At 40.6% G+C, this 26,728-nt stretch overlaps 1 protein-coding gene across 2 annotated transcripts in view; it reads right to left on the reverse strand.

The window, feature by feature from the left end:
• The window catches only part of LOC144607817 (extended synaptotagmin-2-like), a 159,687-nt gene that overhangs the window by 32,715 nt on the left and 100,244 nt on the right, over positions 1 to 26,728 (reverse strand). For both annotated transcript variants that reach the window (XM_078424942.1, XM_078424933.1), the window contains exons 7-13: positions 22,016 to 22,071; positions 13,953 to 14,073; positions 12,125 to 12,301; positions 10,222 to 10,304; positions 5,103 to 5,151; positions 4,791 to 4,880; positions 860 to 955 (exon numbers count right to left, since the gene is read on the reverse strand). In XM_078424942.1, coding sequence (XP_078281068.1) covers positions 860 to 955; positions 4,791 to 4,880; positions 5,103 to 5,151; positions 10,222 to 10,304; positions 12,125 to 12,301; positions 13,953 to 14,073; positions 22,016 to 22,071 — 672 coding nt within the window. The remainder of the gene's footprint in view (positions 1 to 859; positions 956 to 4,790; positions 4,881 to 5,102; positions 5,152 to 10,221; positions 10,305 to 12,124; positions 12,302 to 13,952; positions 14,074 to 22,015; positions 22,072 to 26,728) is intronic.

Consider the following 26,728-nt stretch of genomic DNA (forward strand, 5'->3'; position numbering starts at 1 on the left):
AGAAGTTGGATTATATTCTGGCCAACAGAATTTGGATTCACATTAACCCTTAACTTATTCTGGGCCAAAATGCAACCTCACTAAAATAATGCAAAATGTACTGCAAAACTGAAACGATCGGTTCTGAAGAAAAGGTGGACTGAAATTTGTGTAATACCATCACAAGAGCAATTATGTCTGACCTCCAGTGATCTACAACAACAAAGAGGAATTAGAGAACAAAGAAAAAAAAGAAAAATAAATCCTGGGATACTTTCCTATTAACTTCATTATCTCAAAACAATCATGTCCAAATGGAGCATCAAATCTGGGATCCTCAAATGGGAGGCAACATAGCATGAAAAAACATGAGAGATTTGAATTAAACCAAAAGACTGACGGAAATTAAAAGATTTTGGAAACAAGACTCTCCAGAAGCTTTCATGTATGTGTTCCAGGACTAGGGGGGGGATTCTCTAAAAGCTCTGAAATGCCGATAGGGTATCCAAAAAAAATGTTTTTATACTTCAGAGGTAGAATTCTGAGCTCCTGCATTTTGAAGAAGATTTTGATTTGCCACAAATTGTTTGATGCTACAATACAGAGCAAATAAGGATCAAAGCTTGGGCTAGTGAAATGAATTTTGATTTTGACTCTATGACCTTAAAGGGAGAACGGTAGCCCCGTAATGCCAGCATCCAAAAAGAATTCCAGTTCTCCACTACATCTGCAGCAACGAAGATGCCGTTACCTCGCGAGGAATACAGAGAACAAAATGTGACAAGGTGATTAATACTTTCTCTTTGAAATGGAATAGTATATCGTCACACAAACAAAACTTTTGCTGAATTATTAAATTTTAAATGCTTTTTTGACTTACTGGCAGATTGCTGGCACAGTCCAGGTAGATGATGAGTAAGGCAGAGGAAAGCCCATCATTTGCAGTTCCTTTAAGAGCTTTGGTGCTAGCCATTGCCTGGATCAAATGAAACATAAGTCAGATGTTTGGGCCGTTACGCTCATAGACATGCTAAATAGGATTCCCCATACCCAATGTGAGGTAATACAATTAAATTAGATTCATTATATGACTGTTCACCTCAATGGCATCCAGCACAAGGGTACGCAGTGCAATGTGGTAGCAGTAAACATATGTTACTAGGGGAGACAATCTTCAAGGCAGATATTACTCAGTGAATTATACTCGACAATCAATTGTCCCACAAACTCAAACCACAGGAGCATGGCTGAAGATTGGAATGAAATGAAATATCTTTATTGTCATTATACAAGTACAACGAGATTAAGATTGCAACCTCCGTATCGATGCTATAAAAATAGATAAATACGGTTTAAAAAAAAGGTAAAAATAGATATTATGGGGGGCTTTTAGCAGACTGATTCAGTGCAGTTTATAGCTCTAGGAAAAAGCTATTTCTCAGTCTGGAGGTACGGGCGTAAAAGGCCTTATAATGTCTGCCAGATGGAAGGAGTTCAAACAGACGGTGGCATGGGTGTGTAGAATCCTTACAGATGCAGGTGGCTTTTCTGAGGCAGCGTGTGTTGTAGATGTCCTCCAGGGCTGGGAGCAGTATCCCAGTGATCTTCTGTGCTCTGAAGACGACCCGCTGAAGAGCTCTCCTATCCACTGCTGTGCAGCTGAGATACCAAAGGAAGCATGCAGGTACAGCAGGGAGCTAAGAAAGCCAATGGAATGTTGGCCTTCATAACAAGAGGAGTTGAGTATAGAAGCAAAGAGGTCCTTCTGCAGTTGTGCAGGGCCCTAGTGAGACTGCACCTGGAGTACTGTGTGCAGTTTTGGTCTCCAAATTTGAGGAAGGATATTCTTGCTATTGAGGGCGTGCAGCGTAGGTTTACTAGGTTAAGTTCCGGAATGGCGGGACTGTCATATGTTGAAAGACTGGAGCGACTAGGCTTATATACACTGGAATTTAGAAGGATGAGAGGGGATCTTATCGAAACGTATAAGATTATTAAGGGGTTGGACACGTTAGAGGCAGGAAACATGTTCCCAATGTTGGGGGAGTCCAGAACAAGGGGCCACAGTTTAAGAATAAGGGGTAGGCCATTTAGAACGGAGATGAGGAAAAACTTTTTCAGTCAGAGTTGTGAATCTGGGGAATTATCTGCCTCAGAAGGCAGTGGAGGCCAATTCTCTGAATGCATTCGAGAGAGAGCTAGATAGAGCTCTTTAGGATAGCGGAGTCAGGGGGTATGGGGAGAAGGCAGGAACGGGGTACTGATTGAGAATGATCAGCCATGATCACATTGAATGGCGGTGCTGGCTCGAAGGGCCGAATGGCTTACTCCTGCACCTATTGTCTATTGTCATACAGAGATGCAGTATGTGAGGATGGTCTCTGTGGTGCAGCGGTAGAAAGTCACCAGCATCTGTTGGGGCAGACCAGCTTTTTTCAGCATCCTCAGGAAAAACAGCCATTGCTGTGCTTTCTGGACCAGTGCAGTGGAGTTAGTGGACCATGCGAGGTCCTCTGAAATGTGTGTGCCCAGAAACTTGAAGCTGGAAACTATCTGCACTCTGTCCCCGTTGATGAAGACTGGAGCGTACTCATCATCCTGTGACCTTCTAAAGTTGTTGATTAGCTCCTTGGTCTTAGCTGTATTTAGGGACAGGTTCTCTGAGCACCAGCTCACCAGGTTCTGCACCTCCGCTCTGTAGGCTGATTCATCACCGTTGGAGATCAGCCCGATCACCGTTGTGTCATCCGCAAATTTAACGATGGTGTTGGAGGCGAATGCAGGAACACAGTCGTGTGTGAGGAGGGAGTAGAGGATGGGGCTCAGTACACAACCCTGTGGTGTGCCAGTACTCAGAGTGGTAGTGGAGGACAGGTGGGGGCCCAGTCTCACCGCCTGAGGATGCTCCGACAGGAAATTCAGGATCCAGTTGCATTGTGATGAACTGAGGCCTAGCTGGTGGAGTTTGAAGGCGAGCTTCATGGGGATGACAGTATAGAAAGCAGAGCTGTAGTCTACAAATAGCATCCTCACGTATGTGCCCTGTCTCTCCAGGTGAGTCAGGACAGTGCGAAGAGTCAGAGAGATGGCATCCTCTGTAGATCTGTTAGCTCTGTAAGTAAACTGATGCGAGTCTAGTGAGGCAGGAATTATGGCTTTGATGTGGGAGAGGATCAACCTTTCAAAGCACTTCATTACTGTTGATGTGAGGGCAACCGGACGATAGTCGTTCAGATTGCTGATGTTTGGGGTTTTTCGGCACCGACACCATGATGGCTGACTTCAGGCACTTTGGGACCATTGCCAGAGATAGAGACAGATTGAAGATCTTGGTAAATACCTCAGCAAGTTGTTCAGCACACTCCTTAAGTACCCATCCTGGGACTCTGTCCGGGTCTGCAGCTTTGCGTGGATTGACCCTCCGCAGCTTGCGCTGTACGTCAATGGTGCTCAGTGTGAGAACCTGTTCATCCTCCATGGCCGGGATTTTTCCACTCATGGTATTGTTGCCGATTTCAAAACGAGCAAGATTTCAAGAGGAAGCTATCAGATTACAGTCAGTCACTAAAAGCTGTGGTAGGCACAAAATGCTGGAGTAACTCAGCGGGTCAGGCAGCATCTCAGGAGAGAAGGAATGGGTGACGTTTCGGGTCGAGACCCTTCTTCAGACTGAAGGGTCTCGACCCGAAACGTCACCCATTCCTTCTCTCCTGAGATGCTGCCTGACCCACTGAGTTACTCCCGCATTTTGTGTCTACCTTCGATTTAAACCAGCATCTGCAGTTTTTTTTCCTACACAAAAAGCTGTAGTAACTCAGCGGGTCAGACAGCATCTCTAGAGAAAAGGGATAGGTGACGTTTTCGATCGAGGCACTTCTTCCAGTCTGTATAGACAATAGAAGGGTCTCAACCCAAAATGTCACCTATTCCTTTTCTCCAAAGATGCTGTCTGGCCCGCTGAGTTACTCCAGCTTTTAGTGTCTATCTTCGGTTTAAACCAGCATCTGCAGTTCCTTCCTACAGATTACAGTCAGTTTCAGCTTGAAGCATTTAGAGAGCACTGCCTCGAGAAACAGTAAACTAAATAGCATCGAGGGGTGTCAGCAATTGAGGTTTTTTAGGGGGTAATCAGTTGCAACCAACAATGTTCAAAAATGTATTCATTTTGAAGTCTTTTTATGAGTAATTATTTAATATGTGCTGAATTAGTTAGTATATCTGAAATCCCTTTCATAAGATATAATTTTGACTTTTCTTTAAAAGAAGAAACACATCAGTGAAATCAGTCCATTTAGTAAGTGGATCATATCGAGTAATAACTAATGTAGCAATAACTGAGCTTTGTCAGGGAATCATTAAATCCATCATGTCTTGTGTACAAATCAGAGAAAAATATCATATTACGAGGAAACCAACATTATACTATCAAGATAAAGTGTAGAAAAGAATGGCAGATGATGGTTTATACCAAAGTGCTGAAGTAACTCAGCAGGTCAGGCAGCATCTCTGGGGGAAAAAGGACAGGGGACGTTTCGGGTTGGAACCCTGCTTCAGGCTGAAAATAAAGGGGAGTAAAATTCTGGCCTTTTCCTAACTTCAGTTCCCTCCCCTTTATTTTCAGTCTGAAGAAGGGTTCTGATCCAAAACTTCAACTATCCCTTATCTCCAGAGATGCTGCCTGACCCACTGAGTTACTCCAGCACTTTGTGTTGATCTATCAATATAAAGTTTGAATTAAATATCCTTGTCCTGAGACTTGATCTAAACGCAACAGCACTTTGCTTAATCTAACACACAAAATATTAACGTACCTGAGACAGCAGGTCAGCATTTGGCAGCAGAGATAGCCACTCCAGCTTCAAGTGCAACTTTCCTCGGCTCACTTCATCCAATTCAAACCACTGTGAATGGATAAAATGATTGAACACCAAGAACATTGGACTCGTGTCAACCATCAATACCCGTTACAACAGTCCGGTCAAAAAAAAAAAGCTCCCCCATTTCCATTCCATGTAGAATTAGTGATGCATTTTATCGAAATCCCATTTTCTTTAAGCAATAAAGAATAAATAATCCATTTGGTTCCACTTAAAAAGGGGAATGTATGTAACCCAATATAATACCTGATCAATTAGCTGCTCCTTTTGAACTTCAACAAGGTCAATCATGAGGCTGAAATGAAATGATAGACATTTTATGATGTCAATATCTTCCAAACAGTTAAAACATTTTAAGTCACTACCATGTGCATTTAGTTATTTGGGCAATTCACATCCCCATGTATTCTGCTTTCCAACATGCAGTTCGCTTTTTTGTTTGGAAAAGTAACATTTTCAGTGAATATTTTCCTGTGGCGTGCATTGGCATCAGAAACACCATCAAACTGCCCCAAAACTTCCTTCAAAACGTTATCCTTCTCGGATCTGCATAACCCGCCGCAAACACAGGTCAAGTGTCACTTCTTGCAACTCACTGTTGATTTCTGTGCCTTATTCCCAAATTTTGTAATTTTCTACCTAAAATCTCTTCACCCAAGCCCACACCACCATAAGACCTTAGGAGCAGAATTAGACCATTCAGCCCATCGAGTCTACTCTGCCATTCAACCATGGCTGATCTAATTTTTCCTCACCCCATTCCTCCTGCCTTCTCCCTGTAACAAGTTCACACAAGTTCACAAGTTACAGGAGTAGAGTTAGGCCATTTGGCCTATCGAGTCTACGCCATTCAATCATGGCTGATCTTTGACACCCTTGCTAATCAATAATCTATCAATCTGCTTTAAAAAAATACTCAGACTTGGCTTCCACAGCTGTCCGTGGCAATGAATTCCACAGATTCACCTTCTCCAGCTGAATAAATTCCTCATCTCCATTTTCCAAGGTACGTCCTTTTATTCTGAGGCTGTGCCCTCTAGTTCTAAACTCTCCCATTCCTGGAAACATCCTTTCCCCATCCACTCTATCTAAGTCTTTAATGATCGGGTAGGTTTCAATGAGATCCCCCTCCCACTCATCCTTCTAAACTCCAGAAAGTATAGGCCTAGAGCCTTCAAACGCTCCTCATAGTCGACCCAATCATCCCTGAGATCATTCTCGTAAACTTCCTCTGGACCCTCTCCAAAGCCAACACATCCTTCCTCAGATATGGGGCCTGAAACTGATCACAATATTCCAAATGTGGCCTCACCAGCACCTGATAAAGCCTCAGCATTACATCCATGCTTTATATTCTATTCCCCTCAAAATGAATGCTGGCATTGCATTGGTTTTCCTTCCTGCTGACCTTACCTGCAAATTAACCTTTGGGAATCCCAAGTCCCTTTGCACCTCCAATTTCTCTCAATCCTCTCCAAATTTAGAAAGTAGTCTATACCTTTATTCCTTCTACCAAAGTAGATAACCATATACTGTACTACACTGTGTTCCATTTGCCACTTCATTGCCCACACTAAAAACCAGTTCAAGTCCTTTCGCAGCCTCCCTGCTTCCTCAGTATTACCTGTCTCTCCAACTATCCTCATATCGTCTGCAAACTTGGCCGCAAAGCCGTCAACTCCCTCATCCAGATTATTAACATATAATGTGAAAAGTGGCAGACCTACCACCAACCCCTGTGGAACACAACCAGTCAATCTAAAAATGTCTCCTTGATTCCCACTCTTTGTTTTGTGCCAGTGCGCCAATCTTCTATCCATGCTGATACCTTACCTCTAAAACCAAGGGCTCATAGCTTGTTTAGCAGTATCTTCTTTATCACCTTCTCCACATGATGCCCCTTTCAGGGAGCTATGCACTTGTACCACAAAATCCCTCTGTACATTAAATCTCCCCAGGATCAATGGTGCTTTATTATCAGATATGCGAAGCTCAAACGTACAATGTAATTACTTTCTTACAAACAGTCCAGTACAGATGCTCCTCAACTTACGATGGGGTTACGTTCCGAGAAACCCATTGGAAACCAAAAATATCGTAAGTCGAAATGCATTGAATACACCTGATCACGTGGCCGGAAGCGAGCTGCGGCTCGCTACCATTTGCACCATCGCAAAGTCGAAATATTGTAAGTCGAAGCATCGTACGTCGGGGAGCATCTGTAGAGTATCCCAATAGCATCACCAATTAGCAATTGTACAGAAATAGTCCACTGAGCCTGTATGCAAGACGGCAAGGCATAACTTTCCAAGTCCAGTCCATGCTCCAACTGTTATGGGCGGTGTCCAATTCAGGCAAACCCCAGCCATCGCCTTCTTTGGTCAACTAGCAACCATGTCTTTCTTCTATCTACCTTTGTTCCCCAGGGGCGCCTCCAGCTGCCGACCTAGAGGGCACGGTAGGTCAGACCCCGGTTCCCTCTCTTCTCCTACCGGCCTTGCTCCTCTCCCCTTTCGTCAGTCATCATCACCGGCTCCATCCTCCCGGTCTCTGGTCTTCTGAGGATGAGCAGCGGCAGCTCGGCGGTCTCCCACTTCCGGGCACCAGTCCACTGGGTCTTCCAAGCATGGGCTAGCTCAGCCGCTACCCCTGCAGGCCACATTATGCCAGGTCCTGCATTCACTGCAATTTGCGCAGGGTCCCGCATTCGGCCACGGTCCTGCCATTTATTTTATGGTTTACTCGTGCAATTGACCTCCCAAAATGCATTTACCTCACATCTGTTGGGATTGAAATCCATCTGCCATTTCTCAGCCCCAATTACCAACTGATACATAAACTGATGATTCTTTTGACAACCTTCTTCACTATTTACAACTCCATCAATCTGTGCACCATGTGCAAATATCAACCAGACCAATTACATTTTCACAGACAGAGGTCCCAACACTGATCCATGTGGAACACCACTGGTCAGAGACTTCCAGTCAAAAAATACCCATCCACTCCTACCCTTGGTCTCCGACCAAGCCAATTTTGCATCCAGCTTACCAACTCACCAGCCTGCAATTAGGGATATCATCAATTGCTTAACTAAAGTCCACATAGACAAAAGATACGAGAGGAGCAAGATGGACCACTCGACTATAAAAACCGTAGTAGGTCATGGATAAATTTCAGTGCCATTTTAATAGGCAGATTCTTTGTGCTAGACTGGGCAGTGTTCATAACTCTCTGCGATTTCTTCGTATATAAAATGTTTGCAAACAATTATTTTTGTTCAACTTCTTGGATAAGTTGATAGTTGACATTTATAACTATTTCTTGAAGAGTTGCTGCTTCGTGATCTTTAAACTTTAGATGTTTACTGATTGAATATTTGCACTAGACATCCACTCTGTCTGTATCTGGCCAATTGATTATATTTAATGAACTGTTCTTTGCTTTCTCTGTTAATTTTAATTTCACCACCATGAGCTGTATACTTTTTGTTTTATTTTAAAAAGTCATGGAAGCAGAGATTAGGCATTTGTAAACAATAGGACTCTACTGTAGCCACAATATAATTGAAAATACATTTAACTTAATACTTAGACCCAAGAAAATTTGAATTGGTGAATTGATTAGTTAAAAATCCTTGACAGCTACTAAAATGACCAATGCTGCCTGACGTGGTACAGAAGCATGAATCCAATTCAAATAGATACAGTGTTGGAATAAATCACCGGGTCAGGCAGCATCTCTGGAGAAAAAGGATGGGTGATGTTTCAGGTTGGGATCCTTCTTCAGACAAAGGGGGGGGGGGGGGGGGGGAGGTGAAGAGCTGGTATAAATCAGGACCTGATCTTTTCATTGGTATGCTGATATGCTGATAGCTGATATGCAAAACAGTGCAACCCTGTATATCTTGCACACAAAATGATGTAAATCTTACCATGAATGACAGAAATAAAGTGTTATCCTTGTTTATGAAGTTCATTTTTGAATGATGTAAAATTGAAGGGGGTTGGTGCAATATACTGCTAACCCACAAATGTGTCATTATGAGATATTCACATTTGAAAAATCCATAAATCAAGAAGGTGCCTATGTTATTTGACCAACTTATCAGTTGAATTTAAATATGAAATTTTTACAGGTTGTAGGGTGGTGGGTAAGTGGGTATCGTGTTAATGCATGTAACTCATTTTTCAACACCGATTTCAATGAAATTTCTTCCATTAGCACCAAAGGGACGACGGTGAGTAAGGTGGGCCTAAAATTGTCGCGCTATCGTGTACCGTTTTGGCTGTAGTTCAGGAACAAACAAACAAACGAGAGTTTTAGTATATAGATGTACATCATGTGAAAAATAAGGTGAAGAGAGAAATAGAGCGTTGCTTTAAATCAAAGTTGCTTCTTATCCATGAGAAAGAACTTTGGGATCTATTTATCTCTATTTTGCCTCTCATACACAAACCCAAGCACACGTATATATATATATATATATATATACGAGTTAAATATATTCATGTTAATATATACAAGTTAAATATGTTCCTAATAAGTTATCATATATATGTTAAATTTGTGCAGAGTGTGTGTTAGCAATACAAGGGAAACTGCACAAAAGAGGGGGCTGGGGGGAAGGATAGGAGGGAAATGGGCAGAAACAGTAAGAAATAATAAAATCAGCTAAATTAAGCAGGGGGAAAACATTTTAAGATAAAAATAACAAAAAAAGTGAGTTGACAGATGAGATCTTTTCTGCATTTTAATGGTAGCATCACATACCGTTCCCCTACAACACTGCGAGAGGCATAAGGAACGGCGGGTTTTGCCTACTAAAATGGCGGATGCTCCGCTCCTTTGCATACTACACTTCAGTATAGGTGATTTCCACAGAGTGGTTCATCTTGCTCCGCTCTATTATCTTTGACATAAGACTGCTTTATCGTTGTCAATCATCTTCATCACCTCGTCAAAAAAACAGCATGGCACCCCTTATGGGAAGGAGATGTGAAAGATGTGATGGATTCAGGAATTGGATAGCAGTGGGGAAGAAGCGGTGAAGGAACCCTTCATTCCCAGAGCCAATGTGTTCACCTCGTCGCCAACAACACCACTTCCACCAACTCACACCCAACTTAAAGATGCACCACCAATTCAATCTGATCCTCCTCCAATTTGTTCCACCAAGCAGGAAAATCATTCCTTGGGCGGTGACCAACTTCTAATTGTTTCTCTTCTTATCTGAAACCCCACCCCGACTTAACTAAACAGAGGCACAACAACATTGCACTAAAGGGTGCAATATTTTGTCTTCCTTTTCATTTATACGTTCATCAATCTTCAATCAATACAATGCAAAACTGTTAACTTTTACCTGCCCAGGAAATCATCTTTGTCTGGGTCTTCATCAAAAAGTTCAATCTCCATTAACTGGCCAGGAGTCTCATAAATCAGTGCCTATGGATAGAAAATATTTATACAAAATTGCACATAACAAACTTCGGAGCTATTTTTGAAGAAACAATGGAGTTACTTTTAAAATCTCATTTTTTCATAATTTTGCATGATATAGGACCCCAGTCAACTCTATACAAACAATGCCATCTCACATGCCCCAAAAACTCCCCCACTTCTACTACACCCAACATGCCACAGATACCATACAGAAGCCAATAAACCTACCAGCACATCTTTTTGTTATAGGAAGAATCCAAAGCACAGACTTACACAATAAGCGACTTACGTAAACAATCCTGTACTCAGTCCATAGTGCAATCAAGGCAGTTTGTAATTTCCTCAACACTGTACGATCACCCAAGTTTACTTCAGAAACAAGCCAGCAATGGTGGCAGTGCTTACCCAGAAGGCCTTGCAACACAGAAAGTGCCCCTGATGCTGCCGGACGCCGCTGGGACAGTTAATGCTCTCGGAGAAAGACAAAATGCTGGAGTAACTCAGCGGGTCAGGCAGCATCTCTGGGAAAAATGGATAGGCGATGCTTCGGATCAAGACCATTCTTCAGACTTAGAGAGTTATTTCGGGCAGGGGATGGGGATGTCGATTCTGACTTACATATAATTTGACGTTCGCAAGGGTTCACGGAATTAATTATTAGATCTCAAATCACACGATAAGCCTCAAACATTTGAATTAAAAAGTAATTAATTGACATTCCGTCATCAGAATCTTATAGACGAGCATGGGAGGACGAATTGAATCAATTTATAATGCAAGATATATGGGATGAAAGTTTACAACATATACATCAATGTTCATTGAATACTAGACATTCCTTAATACAATTTAAAATAATACATAGATTACATTATTCGAAGACGAAATTAAATAGGATTTTTCCTAGTATCTCTCCTATGTGTGATAAATGTCAATTTCAAGAAGCTAATTTAACTCATATTTTCGTAACTTGTATAAAAATGCAAAACTTCTGGTTGGAGATTTTTAAAATAGTTTCTAAAGTTATTAATAAAAAATTAGATATGGACCCAAAATTAATTATATTAGGATTATCAGAACATACTACAAATTTTACAGTAAGTCAGGTACATTTTCTTGATTACAGTCTAATAACTGCGAAAAAACTAATACTTAAATTTTGGAAAAAACCAATAACCCCCACAATTAAAATGTGGACTATGGAAATGACAGAGACCCTGCATTTGGAAAAAATAAGGTTTGCCTTAATCGACAAACCTGAGTTATTTTTAAAAATATGGTCTCCATTTATTGAATTTTTAGAAAAGTAAATGGGTTTGGCACAGGACTAAAATAAAAAAAATTTAAATAAAAAGTTGAAACTTGAGTTGGGGGTTGGATGTACAGCTGTGGTTTTTGTCTCCCGGATCTACTCCCGTTAATTTTTATTGTTAGATCCTTTTTTTTTTTAACCCTCTTACTCTCTCTCCCCAAGTTTATAGTTTTATATTTTTATTTTTACTTTCTCTCTTCAAAAATTTAAAAATTGAAGCTATGTAAGAACTTTGTAACAAATGTGTTTTTTCTTATTTCGATTTGTACATATGCTTTTCAAAAATAAAATAAAAAAAATAAAATAAAAAGTAATTAAAAGTAATTTTTTTTTAACTTACTGAAATGCATACTTCATGCTTATAGCAGCTTCTAAATGGGAGTCTTAAAATTATTCTGGTATTGAATGGCCTGGGCAAATGTCCACGGAATTCTGGAGAATGCATAATGATTGAACTCTACACCAACTGCACAGAGAATGAGTAAAACAGTATAAACATAAGCATATCTACCTCGTAAACCTCATTCCACTTTGGATTTAGAGTTTCCTTGATGGTTTTGCTTTGGAACATCTGGTTACCAATACGAATAATACCATATGGGTCAGATTTTCCTTTTGCAAGTCCCATCATATACGTGTCCTTCCATATCAGATCCTGACCTTCAATGAAATGTATTCTTAGGAACCCCTATGAAGAAAGAGCCATAAATTGAATTAAATTAAATCAACCAATCCTACATCATTATTAGAATTGGATGAGGAGTGATTAGGTTAGCAATTTTGTTGCTGTTTTCAAAGAGCATCACTCATGTTAAACAACCAAATAGAATATGTTATCAACTTGTGTCATTTACAGAAAGAAATCAAGGAGAGTTGACACAAAATTCTGGAGTAACTCAGCGGGTCAGGCAGCATCTCTGGAGAGAAGGAATGGGTGACGTGTCGGGTCGAGACCCTTCAAGGAGAGTTATTTGATATTCGACTCAGTTGAAGCTTTCATACTTTTACCATTGCACAAGGTTTGGTGGATGGCTGGAATATAAAATGTATTAATACCTCGAACTGGAGAGGTTCCAAACATGCTATTATTGAACCTTTGTAGGGCATTGATACCTGCATATTTTCTGTTACATGGATGAATTATGTATCTTATTGTGCACTTATTTACTCGATCAACCATTTCCAAATGAAAGCAGACATTTAATGCACTGGAAGAAACAAAAGTATCACAATCGGATGAGAGTTCTGGTAACACTCCAATGATTTCCACTTTAAGTGACGTTCAATAGTAAGTAAAACCAGCGTGGCTCAGTTGGGAGCTTGCTAACCTGGTAGGATGGTGGCTTCAGTCCAATTCTTGAGACTTCAGTACAAAAATCTAGCCTGGCACTCTGGTGCTGTTCTGAATGAATACCCTTTAACTACGGTCTCAGGTATATGGTAATTGACTAGGTGGCACTATTTAAAAAATCGTGGAGGGGTTGTGTAGCATTTGACCCAGTATTCAGGACAATATCAATTTTTTTTAATATAATGATTTTTTTTCCCCCTCGCTGGTGTTTTGAAAGCATGCTATGTGTAAATTGACCATTGATTTCTTGCAATACAATAGGGATTATGTCGAAAAGTATTTTGTTTGAGTAAAGGTGGAAAAATGCTATTTAAATGCAAGTATTTACGACCCCAAAATGCTGCGGGAATTCCATTTTAGTTTCCTGTAAGTAGAAACTAATGAAATGTATTTGTTTTGTAATTCTATAAATGCTCTGCAGCACAAGATTGTCCAGATGCATGCACATATAAATCTCAAACATTTCTTAAATGTTTCTCTATGGAAGACCATTAAGCCTATCAGATCTGTGTCCACTCTTTGCCAGAGAAACATTCAAAATCCCTACTGCCCTGCTGTAAAGTTCATCAACTTGTACCTTAGTTTAGTTTAGTTTATTGTCACGTGTACCGAGGTACAGTGAAAAGCTTTTGTTGGGTGCTCACCAGTCAGCGGAAAGACAATACATGATTACAATCAAGCCATGCACAGTGTACAAATACATGATAAGGAAGTAACATTCAGTGCAAGCTAAAGCCAGTGAAATCCATTCAAAGATAGTCCGAGGGTCACCAATGAGGCAGATAGTAGTTCAGCACTGCTCTCCAGTTGTGGTAACAGCTGGGGGAAACAGCTGGGGGAAAACTGGCATGCTTGTGAACAAATGATATGCTGATAACTGTTATCCAAGCAAACCCAAATGTTACCAGCATCAATTTCAATCAAGTCCTTCAATTTAAAACTAATACAAAGAAATCAAGTGCTCGGCAATCACTCCTCTGGAACTTACTTTTGGTACCGGGAACCGCAGCTGAGCCAACTGCACCTCGTTCACAAGTGGCACACTGATACGATTGGGCAGCACCATATAGTTGGACATGATATCAAGGATGATGGTATCTGACATTCCACTGCGGAAAACAGGATATAAATGTGATTAAAGCCATCCAGAGATGACACAAACTTATCACGTACATTAAAAATTTGCAGATGGAACCCATATTCCTTCAGACACACAAAACCATCAACTCGAAAAGGTTAATTCTGTTCTCTCATTTTGTGCCACTTCCTATTTTTGTTTTGTATTTGTAGTAGCTGCAGCATTTTGCTTTCATTATTTCCATAACATATGCACTTTTAACCTGGAGCCTGAAATGGTAAATTGCCACCAGGTTGCTGAGAACAAATATTATTACACTCCTGAAGAGTTACTCCAGCATTTTTTTGTCTATCTTTGGTGTAAACCAGCATCTGCAGTTCGTTCCTGTGTGGCATTACACTCCATATAACCATAGTCTCTGCTTGGATAATAATAAAAATGGGCGATCTTAGAGGCACTGTTCTATATTGTCAGACTAATCTACTGCAAATTGAATAACATAATACATATCTATTTACAAAACATAATTTTATTCAATATACTATAAAGGTATACTAGAGGATATTAATTATCAAAAACTAAAGTCAAAGAATAATATACATTAAAGTGTTTAGTATCTAAATAATTAAGTTTTTTTAAATGAAATGATCTGGCGACATAAAGATATGATCAATACTCTGAGAAAAGACTAATAAAAGACACATTCTATCTCAATGAAATGCCAAAGATTAATCTTTAACAATTACTTTTAAAAGCAACAATTCAAACATTTGATGGGAGAATGGTCAAAATCTTGTTCAACATTAATTCAAGTTCCTGGGAAGTAAATATTGCTGACAAATTGAAGTCTCTAAAATTAATGCATAAAAATAACTTTCTTCTGTGCTCATAAGCGAACATCCACAAATCTCTTGGATGTCTATGGAGAAAAAACTGGTCCACATAGAAGCACACCAACCATCAGTGCTGTTCAATTCTGTAGGTAACTGTGTGCAGTTCTGTAAATAAAATTATTTGGCCTATTTGGCAGATTCAGTCCTTTGTGTTTTCTAAGATAAAAGTAAATGCAAAATACAGAGCAAAAATATGAGCTCCATTAGATACTTACTATTCCATACTGTTGTACATCAAGCTTTAAATTGCAACCAGATATATTATTTTGTTTTTAAGGGTTTGAAGATAGGTTTCCCACCAACTTCATTATATTGTTTTCTTATACCAAGGGCTGGGGGAGAGAAAGGTTTGTCATGGCAAATCTAATACTCGTCTGGTTTAATTTTACCAATTCACCAAATGTGAAGTGAGATCTTCTATATATCTTCCAGCAGAGGGCAATGGTGACTCAGTATTCTGGTTCTCACTCGTGCTTTCCATCAACAGAATTAATACATGATCATTATTTTAATCAATGAAACAAAACTGAAGGTGTTGGTCAACTAATGCCGTACTACAACCACTGATTCCCAATCAATCAAACAAAGTATACATCAGGATGAAGGGTACAGTACAATGACAGACGGCGCAGTTAATAGCAGTTTACAATTTATTAACCATGATACGATGTTAAGGGAAGGAAAAGGATAAGCTCTTTGAGAAATAGATGAACTGTCGATCTACAATATGTGCAGCCAGATAACACCAAAATCCAAAATTCTACTTGTATTTATACAATTCCTCCTTGAACTAAGATCACATTTGCAAGCACCACATCGAGTCCATGCTGACCATATCTGAATTACTACTTGGATGACTTCATCCAAATATGGGCAGGTCATTCAACTCTATTAACTTACATCATGGATACATTCAATTTTGAAGTAGCCAAAATTATTCCGTTTGAACTGCTTTTCCACAGCCATGAGTCATAATATTTAACCCTGCAGCACATTTTTACTATATATGGTTCTTAATTTATATATTTCTGTTTGATCTTTTAGTTGAATATTCGTTGTTCAATGATTGCTCCAAAACAAGTTAATGTTTCGGCCACCTTACACCACGGCTAAACGTTTGTCAATTATATGAACTGCACTGCCACAGTAGTGGTACATTTTATACTGATGCATACTTTGGATTTGTTCACGTGATTGGGAATCAATAAGGAACCATGTGGCACAAGCAGCGGCACAGACACACAGCCAGCAGAACTGCTGGCTCACTGCACCAGAAACTTGGGGTTTGATCCAGTCCTCAGGTGCTGTCTGTGTGGAGTTTGCACTCTGTCACTCTGTGACAACATGGGATTCCTCTGGGTGCTCCGGTTTCCTCCTTCATAGACAATAGACAATAGACAATAGGTGCAGGAGGAGGCCATTTGGCCCTTCGAGCCAGCACCACCATTCAATGTGATCATGGCTGATCATTCTCAATCAGTACCCTGTTCCTGCCTTCTCCCCATACCCCCTGACTCCGCTATCCTTAAGATGTGTTGGTTACTTGGCCTCTGTAAATTACTCCTAGTGTGTAGAGAATGGATGAGAAAGTATGATAGCATAGAACTAGTATGTGCGTGTGATCGGCGTGGAATCGATGGGCTGAAAAGCCTGTTTCCATGCTGTATCTCTAAACTAAACTAATAGCGAGCAAAACTCTACCCATCTCAGCCTTGATAATAGAAATTGAAACAGCAACCACATTTTGGGAGAGGTAGTTCCAGATTTTCACAGTCCATTGCGTGTGTAAAAAGAATAGCCTAATGGATCAGCATGAACGAGATAGGCCGAAGGGCTGTCTCCATGCTGCATTTAGAAGGATGAGGGGGGGATCTTATTGAAACATATAAGATAATTAGGGGATTGGACACATTAGAGGCAGGAAACATGTTCCCAATGTTGGGGGAGTCCAGAACAAGGGGCCACAGTTTAAGAATAAGGGGTAGGCCATTTAGAACGGAGATGAGGAAGAACTTTTTCAGTCAGAGAGTGGTGAAGGTGTGGAATTCTCTGCCTCAGAAGGCAGTGGAGGCCAGTTCGTTGGATGCTTTCAAGAGAGAGCTGGATAGAGCTCTTAAGGATAGCGGAGTGAGAGGGTATGGGGAGAAGGCAGGAACGGGGTACTGATTGAGAGTGATCAGCCATGATCGCATTGAATGGCGGTGCTGGCTCGAAGGGCTGAATGGCCTACTCCTGCACCTATTGTCTATTGTCTATTGTCTATCTACGACTCTAAAATTAAGGAGCCAAGTTATTTTAGAAAAAAAAGCTTATGCCGTTTCCTTCTGGGTTAACCTACTGAAATCTATATTCTGTGTCTGCCCCAACAATAAAAAATAAAATTGCGACCTTGAAGGTCAGAGAATTGAGGCTGGGGATGGGGGACACACGATTGGCTGTTTGAGGGGTTCAGAATCAAGATTTGTTATGCAGCTTGTGGGATGCTTGGCTTAATTCACGAGAAAAGATGTTGCTGTAGTGAAAGACTTGAAAGAAATGACAAAAACTGCGAGTTTCAACATGACGTACCCACTAATCATATGCACACATTTGATATAATAGGGGGATACACACAACTATAATTGATGGATACATGGAATTGTTGCATTATTAATAATAAGGAACACTTGTGCTGTGATGACCTTGGGGCGTGACTACAACTGCTGCCTATGTTCCCTGCTTACACACTCGCTCTTTGTACAAACTGAAAAAACTGGTTATCACATTCTGGTGTCGTAAATGATTTGTCAATCACGAGCAGTGAGAAAGCTGCAGGAGCAGAATACGTGGAACACCTGAAGCCATTCTGGCTCAAGTTAATGTCAACATAAAGAGTAAACTGATCCTCCGCCAGGCTCTCTAGTTTGAATCAACTCCAGATGCAACCTATTTTGTTCAGCGGAATGGGTGGAGGCAAGAGCAGTTTAATGGATCATAAAAACACAGCGATGTAGGAAGTAACCACTTCACCGGCAAATTCCAGAGCAGAAAGTACACACCTGCACACCACACCTCCGTCACACCCATAAGGTTCACCTGAAGTTGTTGATGTAGCCACACACTCCATTCAACGTAGATATTTTAATTTGATTAGTTTAGAGATACAGTGTGGAAACAGGCCCTTTACAGCAGGATATAAATCAAATGGAGACATGGGCAGGAAATGGCAAATGCCATTTAATTAGGACCAGTGAAAGGTGTTGTACTAAGTGAGGTCAAATGCAAGGAGAAAGAATATAGTTTAAGGCAGGACTCTTCACAGCATTGATGTGCAGAGCGATCCTGGGATTCAATGTCCATAGCACGCTGAAAATACCAACACAAGTAGATAGAAAGGTAAAAATGGCACATGATATGCCTGTCTTTATCAGTTGGGTTATTGAGTATAACAGTCAGGAAGTCACGTTACAGCTTTATAATACTTTAGTTTGGCCACATTTGTAGTAGTGTGTGCAGATCTTGTTCATTTTTTACAGATAGGACGTGGAGAGGTTGGAAAGAGTGTTGCCTGGATTGGAGGGTGTGAGCAAGAAGGAAAGGTTGGACAAACTTGGATTGTTTTCTCTGGAGCTTCGGAGGCTGAGGGGTGACTATTATAAAACAATGAAAGCATAGATAGGTAGACAGTCAGAACCTTTGTCACCTCCAAAGTGAAATTGTTAAATACTAGAGAACATAGGCTTACGGTCAAAAGAGGGAAAGTTTAAAGGGCACAGAGAGTGATGTGCTGCCAGGAGAGGTGGTGGAAGCAGCTACGATAGTGGCTTTTAAGCAGCTTTTAAACAGCCACATGAAAATGCAGGGAATGGAGGGATATGGATCATGTGCAGTCAGGAGGGATTAGTTTAACCTGGCATCATGTTCAACATGGACATAGTGGGCCAAGGAGCCTGTTCCCGTGCTTTACTATTCTATGCTCAACATGCAGAAAATACAAAAGAGAAAAATGTCAGAGATGACACCATTCCATCTAATCTTTATGCAGTGTAAGGTCAGGGAAACAAAATGAGTAACCAAGGCACTCCTTGTTGACAAGTTACACCCACTAACCGTTCCTAGTGGTAAACAAGCAAAGCCAATATTAAACAAAAGTTATTACCTGCAGAAATATTTTGTGACATTGTGTTCCATAACCAATGTGCTCTGAATATGATGTTCCGTTTAATTATTGTGCATTAAAAGTCAGTTGTTACAATTCTTTGAATAAACGGGAATAAAAACTTGCTTTGTTGTAAAGATAAATTTGATACATTAGACAACAGGAATTTTCACAATCTTCACATCGGATAGAGAGCCTTTATAAATTACTCCTACTATTTTAAATATTTGGACAATATTCAATATCGGCAGACTAAAATATTACAATCGCGATTATTTAATCAATCTGCAGTTTATTTTGAAATTCAATTTTTGGAATCTAACAAATGCTTTAAGAGCTAGATCAGTGAACGATGCAAACAACGTGTTCTTCATTGAAACATATTCTTGGCCCATGGCAACCAAAATGGACATTGATATCAAACCAATGTTATCTGATAATTCCATCAAGCAGGAAATACTTTGAAAAAACTATAACTAAAATGAACTAAGTGCACACTTTAGTGCATCAATAGTGCCATTCTTCCCCCAAACACAACACCCTCAATCATATCCAACGGCATTGTATCCAGACACTACTCTCTGATTAACTAGTAATCTTCATATGGACTTAAGAAACTAGTAGATAAGCACCACCCTTATTCACCTTCCCAAAAGATTATTTTCTGGAATTAGTTTACATTGCCATGCCTCACAATGTGTCTTGCTTTCAGGTAAAAGTAACATCATGGAACATTTATCTGTAATGTCCTTTTTGGTGGGAAGGTATTTGGTATTGAGAACCTCCATTGATTACAGCAATAGAAGCTCAATAACTGCTCTGCTGTAAATCAACAGCCTGCAGGACTGATCAACTGCCAGCGTTGCAATATATTTACTATTCATTACTTAAGTACAATAGGTAATGCAAGCAAGATTATTGCTAGTCTCCCATAAGATGATGGTGGAGAGCTGCAATTTTAAACCACTGCTGGTGGTGTAAAGAAGGCATTCTAACTGTGACATTTTACTGAGTTCCAGAGGTTTCATTTAGCAATATAGAGGTTTCCACTCCTGAGTCGTGCAAAGTTAGGCACCATAACCTCAGAATGCCAGTACAAAAAAACACAGGGAATTTCCAGAGAAACCACTTTGCTTAGACCTGTAGTGTGACTATTCAGGCAAGCATCACAACATAACTAAAGGCAAGCTAGGTAAGTATAGAAGCAAGAATAAAATGAGTGATAGTGGGTAGGAAGGTTGTATGGAGCAAAAACACTGGCAAGGATGGGCTGAATGGCCTGTTCCTGTGAATTTTATATTCTACATGCAATCGTTTCTTTGTGGCAAATACCATGAACAGAGCTCAACCATACTTTCAAACTGAATTGACAGGAGTCTGCATACAAGCAAAGCTTTCTGGTATCTTTCAAGTGCAACGCATGCTCGTTCTCATATTCAAAGGAAAATAAGAAAGGATGTCAGGGAAATTTAATCACCTATCCCCAAAAGAATAGAGTGCAAAGTAATGAGTAGACTAAACACATAAGACTTGAAAAATTGAATAGCCAATTTCTATGCTGCCTGTTTAGTAATTTTATGCCAATATTACTGGTTGGTGCTAAAATTGACTTATTTTTCCTCATAACATAGGTATTGTGTTTATAAGTCACATTTTAAATGAATACCATCAGAAAATTGAGATGCCATAGACTGCAGATGTACTCTGTTGAAGAGCCAATATCCTGATGTAGGATTTCAGGCACACCAGAAACGGCAGACATAAAGTGATAGGAGCAGAATTAGGCCATTCGGACCATCAAGTCTACTCCGCCATTCAATCATGGCTGATCTATCCCTCCTACCTAACCACATTCTCCTGCCTTCTCCCCATAACTCTTGACACCCATACTAATACTGGGGTGGCACGGTAGCGCAGCGGTAGAGTTGCTGCTTTACAGCGAATGCAGCGCCGGAGACTCAGGTTCGATCCTGACTACGGGTGCTGCACTGTAAGGAGTTTGTACGTTCTCCCCGTGACCTGCGTGGGTTTTCTCCGAGATCTTCGGTTTCCTCCCACACTCCAAAGACGTACAGGTATGTAGGTTAATTGACTGGGTAAATGTAAAAAATGTCCCTAGTGGGTGTAGGATAGTGTTAATGTACGGGGATCGCTGGGCGGCGCGGACTTGGTGGGCCGAAAAGGCCTGTTTCCGCGCTGTGTATATATATGATATAATCAAGAATCTATCTATCTCTGCTTTAAAAATATCCATTGACTTGGCCTCCACAGCCTTCTGTGGCAATGATTTCCACAAATTCACCACCCTCTGACTAAAGAAATTCCATCTCATCGCCTTCCTAAAGGAACATCCATTAATACTGGGGCTATAACCTCTAGTCCTAGACTCTCCCACTAGTGGAAACATCCTGGAACATTTATCTGTAATGTCCTTTTTGGTGGGAAGGTATTGAGAACCTCCATTGATTACAGCAATAGAAGCTCAATAACTGCTCTGCTGTAAATCAACAGGCACATATACTCTATCCAAGCCTTGCACTATTCAGTATGTTTCAATGAGGAGCCCCCTCATTCTTCTAAACTCCAGCGAGTACAGGCCCTGTGCCGTCAAACGTTCATCATATGTTATTCCTCTGCCTCCACAGATTCCGTCTGACCCACCAGCTGTTTGTTCAGCCGTTCGTCTTCTGCACCATCAGAAAATGTATTCCAATGTAGATAGATATTTCCGTTCTTTAATCCAGAATGCATAGAGTGTTCTCAAAGTCTCAGGTCTCCAAGTGCTCAGTTATAATATCAATTCTTATCCTACGTGCTACTCAAGAAAAATAAAAAATAAACTAATGAAATGACCCCAGTGCTTGTGATGTTTAAATGTATATGCTGCCCCAGCAAGGTGGTGTTGAAGCCGCAGGAAATTTGTTATAGGGTTCTGCACTTACTTCAGCCCAGGGATGTCCAGGAGGTTTGTTAGTCCTGTCCAGTTAATGGCAAGTAACTGTTGATTAAAAAGAGGAAAAATTATTCTGTGTGCAGTCATGAAAAATGTTTAGCTTGCAAGAATTGATTGCAATGTAGACCTCAATATTACACCAGGATAATTATTTTCTTTGCTGTTTTAATGAAAGCATTTAAATACATTTATTTCAAAGGAAATTATAATTTTTTCAGGACTGAATTACCACTTTATTGACCAATATAAAAATCCTTGAACTGCTTGCAAATCATTTGAACCAAACGATTCATTAAAAATTGAAATTATTTTATGTAAGCCTTATGAAATATTTTATGTAAGCCTTATGAAATATATATATATGTATATAACCATTGAATTCACATAGGACTTTGCTATGAAAATCATCATATTGCAAGATGATGCACGCTGAAGGATCAGTTACCATGGTGCAATCATTGCACGTTTATCAAGCAAAAAAACTGATACCTGAAAAGTAAAAGCAACTGTAGACAAGTGTAATTTTAAGTTCTTGTCAACAGGCCATTGGCTACCGAAAGCAAAATTGCTGCAAAGATTTCACATTTCCTTGGCTCCTCCAGGAACAACGCAATCAATATAATTTTTGAATCAGCAACCACCATTTTGGTTGAGGATCTACTTAATTAATATACTCTCAAATGTTGCATTGTTGCAAGTGGTGAAAGGAAAATAGCTGGAGTGGACCCTGGACTAGGGTAGAGCAGGAGAAAGAGAAACACAGTCAGGGCCACATCTGGACCTTTTTAGTGTTAAAGGTGGGGATTATGTCAAAGGTTTGGTAGTCGTCTGAGAATCGCAAGCTAGTTTGGTACAAAAGACCTAGTTTGGTTGTGGCAGCCCAAAGTTCAGGTTTAAAGGTTATTTATATGAAGCCTTTCTGAGTCAGAAAATCTCTTTCTTTTAAACTGCTTTGGAACTATTAAAAACCTATTGTTCCGAGACTCCACAAGTGTGTCCCAGAATATTGCTTCTTAATTTCCCTGGCAATGCTCCAAAATATTTCCAGCCAGCTGCAATTCAACCCCGTCATCATTGTGACTGTGTCTGAAGGGTCTCGACCCAAAACATCACCCATTCCTTCTCTCCCGAGATGCTGCCTGACCCACTGAGTTACTCCAGCATTTTGTGTCTACCTTCGATTTAAACCAGCATCCGCAGTTTTTTTTCCTACACATTTTGCTGCTCCACTGCAGAATCTCCTTAAGGTATGTCAACTTTGAAGAAGTTCTCCTCCTCTCTCCGACGAGAGTTTAGCAACATCCTCTCTCACTGCTCCCCCTCTGCGATTCCTCCTTCCCTCCGACTAATGATCAGTCTGAAGAAGGGTCTCAACCCGAAACGTCACCCTTTCCTTCTTTCCCGAGATGCTGCCTGACCCGCTGAGTTACTCCTGCATTTTGTGTCTACCTTCGATTTAAACCAGCATCTGCAGTGTTTTTTTTCCTACACATCGCTGTGACTGTAATCCACTCCAGAATTAAGCTTTTTATGTGAGTAGGCAAGTCAGAATTTCTAGACTGTAAAATAACTCACACTTGCAAAGAGTGTGGGAAGAGAAAGACAAAAAGGTTAGGATGGGAATGTGATGGAGAATTGAAGTGACAGGCACTTGAAAGCTCAGGGTCATTCCTGATGCGTTTTGCAAAGTGATTACCCGAGTCAAAGAGAAATAGGAAAATGGTTCAGTGCGCGACCAGAAATGCCAGAGAAAGTGGGAGAGGTGGGTACAACTGCAACTTTTAATGAGACATTTGAATAGATACATGGATAGAAGGATCTGCACCAAACACAGGCAAATGGGACTAGCTCTGATGGACAATTTGGACCATAGGGTGACGACTAATATGGGTCACAAGAAGGCAGAAGAGATTAGTTTAATTTGGCATCATTTTCATCACAGTTGTAGGGGTCCAAAGGTCCTGTTCCTGCGCCATACTGCTTTATGTTCTGCATCCTATTCTGTGTTGTATAGAGGGTCTACGACCCTCCTTTAAAATCTAGAACATGGGTGGTTTGCAGCTGAAGAGGGCCAAGTATGTGGCTGGGTTCTGGGGCTGGAAACTGGAACATAGCTGAGTGTACGAGCCCAAGATTGTGAAGTAAACACACCTGGAAAGAGAGCAAGAAGACAAAGACTAAAAGATTACAATGGGAGTGAGATGGAGAATTAAAGTCACAGGCATTTGGAAGCGCTGGGTCACTCCTGATGTTTTTTGCAAAGTGTCTACCCCTGTCAGTGATAAGAAGAGAAAGGGCAGGTGGAGAGCAAGGGCTACTGTGCTTGTGCACATATGTATGCATGTGCGTGAGCAAGAGAATGCCTACATAGCAGGCAGCATCTGCTCACCCATGTATGAAGACTAATGCCTATAATCTGGTCTCCAACTGCCTCTGTCACCCTTGTCATTAGATCAAATACTTGCTTTGTGAAATCCACATGGTAGTTGATGTTCAATGTGAAGAAGGGTCTCAACCCGAAACATCACCTATACATCCTCTCCAGAGATGCTGCCTGTCCCGCTGAGTTACTCCAGCATTTTGTGTTTATCTTCATTGTAAACCAGCATCTGCAGTTCCTTCCTACACAGAGTCTGGATCAAACTGACTGAAAAGGTGGCAGACGCAGAAACTCTTATCACACTTTAGAAATACCTGGAGGAGCATTGAGCCTAGAACTGTTCCTGGTTCAAGATGTGTTGTATCTTACGACATGACCACGGCATAGGTTTCAGGTGAGGGGGGAGGAGATTTAATAGGAATTGGACAACACAGTGGCGTAGCGGTAGAGGTACTGCCTTACAGCGCCAGAGACTCGGGTTAAACCCTGACTACGGGTGCTTGTCTGTACGGAGGTTGTACGTTCTCTCCATGACTTGTGTGGGTTTTTTCCGAGATATCTGGTTTCCTCCCTCATTCCAAAGATATACAGCTTTGTAGGTTAATTAGCTTCGGTATAAATGTAAAATTGTACCTAGCGTATGCAAGGTAGTGTTAATGTGCCGGGATCGCTGGTCGGTGCGGACTCAGTACGCCAAAGGGCCTGTTTCCACGCTGTATCTCGAAATTAAACGAAACCCGAGGGATATTTTATTCCACAGAGTGATAGGTATATGGAACGAGCTGCTGGGGGAGGCAATTGAGGCAGGTAATATTGCAACATTTAAGAAACATTTGGACAGGTACATGGATGGGACTTGTTTAGAGGGATATAGGTCAAACGTGGGCAGGTGGTAGATGTAGATGGGACATGTTGGTCAGTGTGGGCAAGTTGGGCCGAAGTGCTTGTTTCCACGCTGTATGACTAACCAAGAGTTGGGTCATGGGTTTCAGTTGGAAGAGAACACTGACACAACAGGCTAACTTGCTTATCCATGTGATTCCCTGAATCTAAATGTTAATAAATGTTGGCAGAGACAGCATTTGGCATCATGTTCGACACAGACATTGTGTGCCAAGAGGTTCTGTACTTTTCTATGTTCTTCGTATTGGGACGAACTGCTTCTTCCCAACAACCATCAGGCTCTTGAACACTACTAAACATTAACAATACCATGAACTAACTTGGTGGCACAAAGCACTTTGGGCTTTTTGCACTAGTACTAGGATTTTTAAGTGATGTTTTTTTTAGTTTATTATGTTGGAAGCCTGTTATGCTGTGCAAGTAACAATTTCAATGTTCTGTTGTCAGCACATATGGCAATTAAACGCTCTTGACTCTCAGGTATCGTGTTTATCACCTTCCAGTTTACCAAGAGTTCTGCATCTGTGGTAGCACATGATGTTTCTACATTTTCCTTTCAAACTGTTAATGAGAAAGAATTCAATAGGCTAAATGCCACATACTCTGATGTTACCCATCTCGAAAAAATGTATTTTCCATAAGCTGAACAAGCTATTGAGCAACCAATACATTTTATTTAGGTGGCATATTCAAAATATTATGACAATAAACAAGTTATTTTAATACCCCTGTATTATATTCACAATTAAATGCATGGTAACTGACATGTGGGAAAAAATCAACTCTGCATCCACACAGCCAAGTCTCGAAAGGTCTCCTGATTAAGACACAAGAAAGAATTGTAGTTTTGAAAAAGTACCAGAAATACACAGCAATTCAGGTACTGTTTGTGAAGAAGGAAAGCGTTAAAGGCTCAGATTGATGGCGATTCATCATCGATGGGTCTGATCCATAATTACTGATAGTGGAGGAGCAGCAGTCCTACTATTGATATCAGACTTCATGCATCAGGAGCACATTAAAGCCCTCCATAATCATGGGACGGACTGGACTAGCTCACAAACTCCTCAGCCTCAGGGAAGGCCGTATGATTCCCACACTGATCTCGTTGGCCCCCTCAGAACCCACAAAATTGGGGTAGAGGCAACTAATACTCCATCGCAAGGGAGAGCTGAGAAGATTCATATAATTTATCTCAAGGATCACAGAATCATGCTGTGCTATTTACAGCAGTTATACCACGTTATCAAAATCTTCCTTTTATCTTGTCATTGCTCTATCGAGTACAATTTCTTCATAGATTCTTGCTACTTTCTTCGAGTCCCAAAGCAACATGAAGTCAGGGATGGTGGTTTGAATTTATCTTGTCATTTGCATTGGTTTAACACTGTCTTGTTACACCTTTAGTGTGCCAATTAG

Source organism: Rhinoraja longicauda, chromosome 2, assembly GCF_053455715.1.
Source record: "Rhinoraja longicauda isolate Sanriku21f chromosome 2, sRhiLon1.1, whole genome shotgun sequence".
Lineage (NCBI taxonomy): Eukaryota > Metazoa > Chordata > Chondrichthyes > Rajiformes > Arhynchobatidae > Rhinoraja > Rhinoraja longicauda.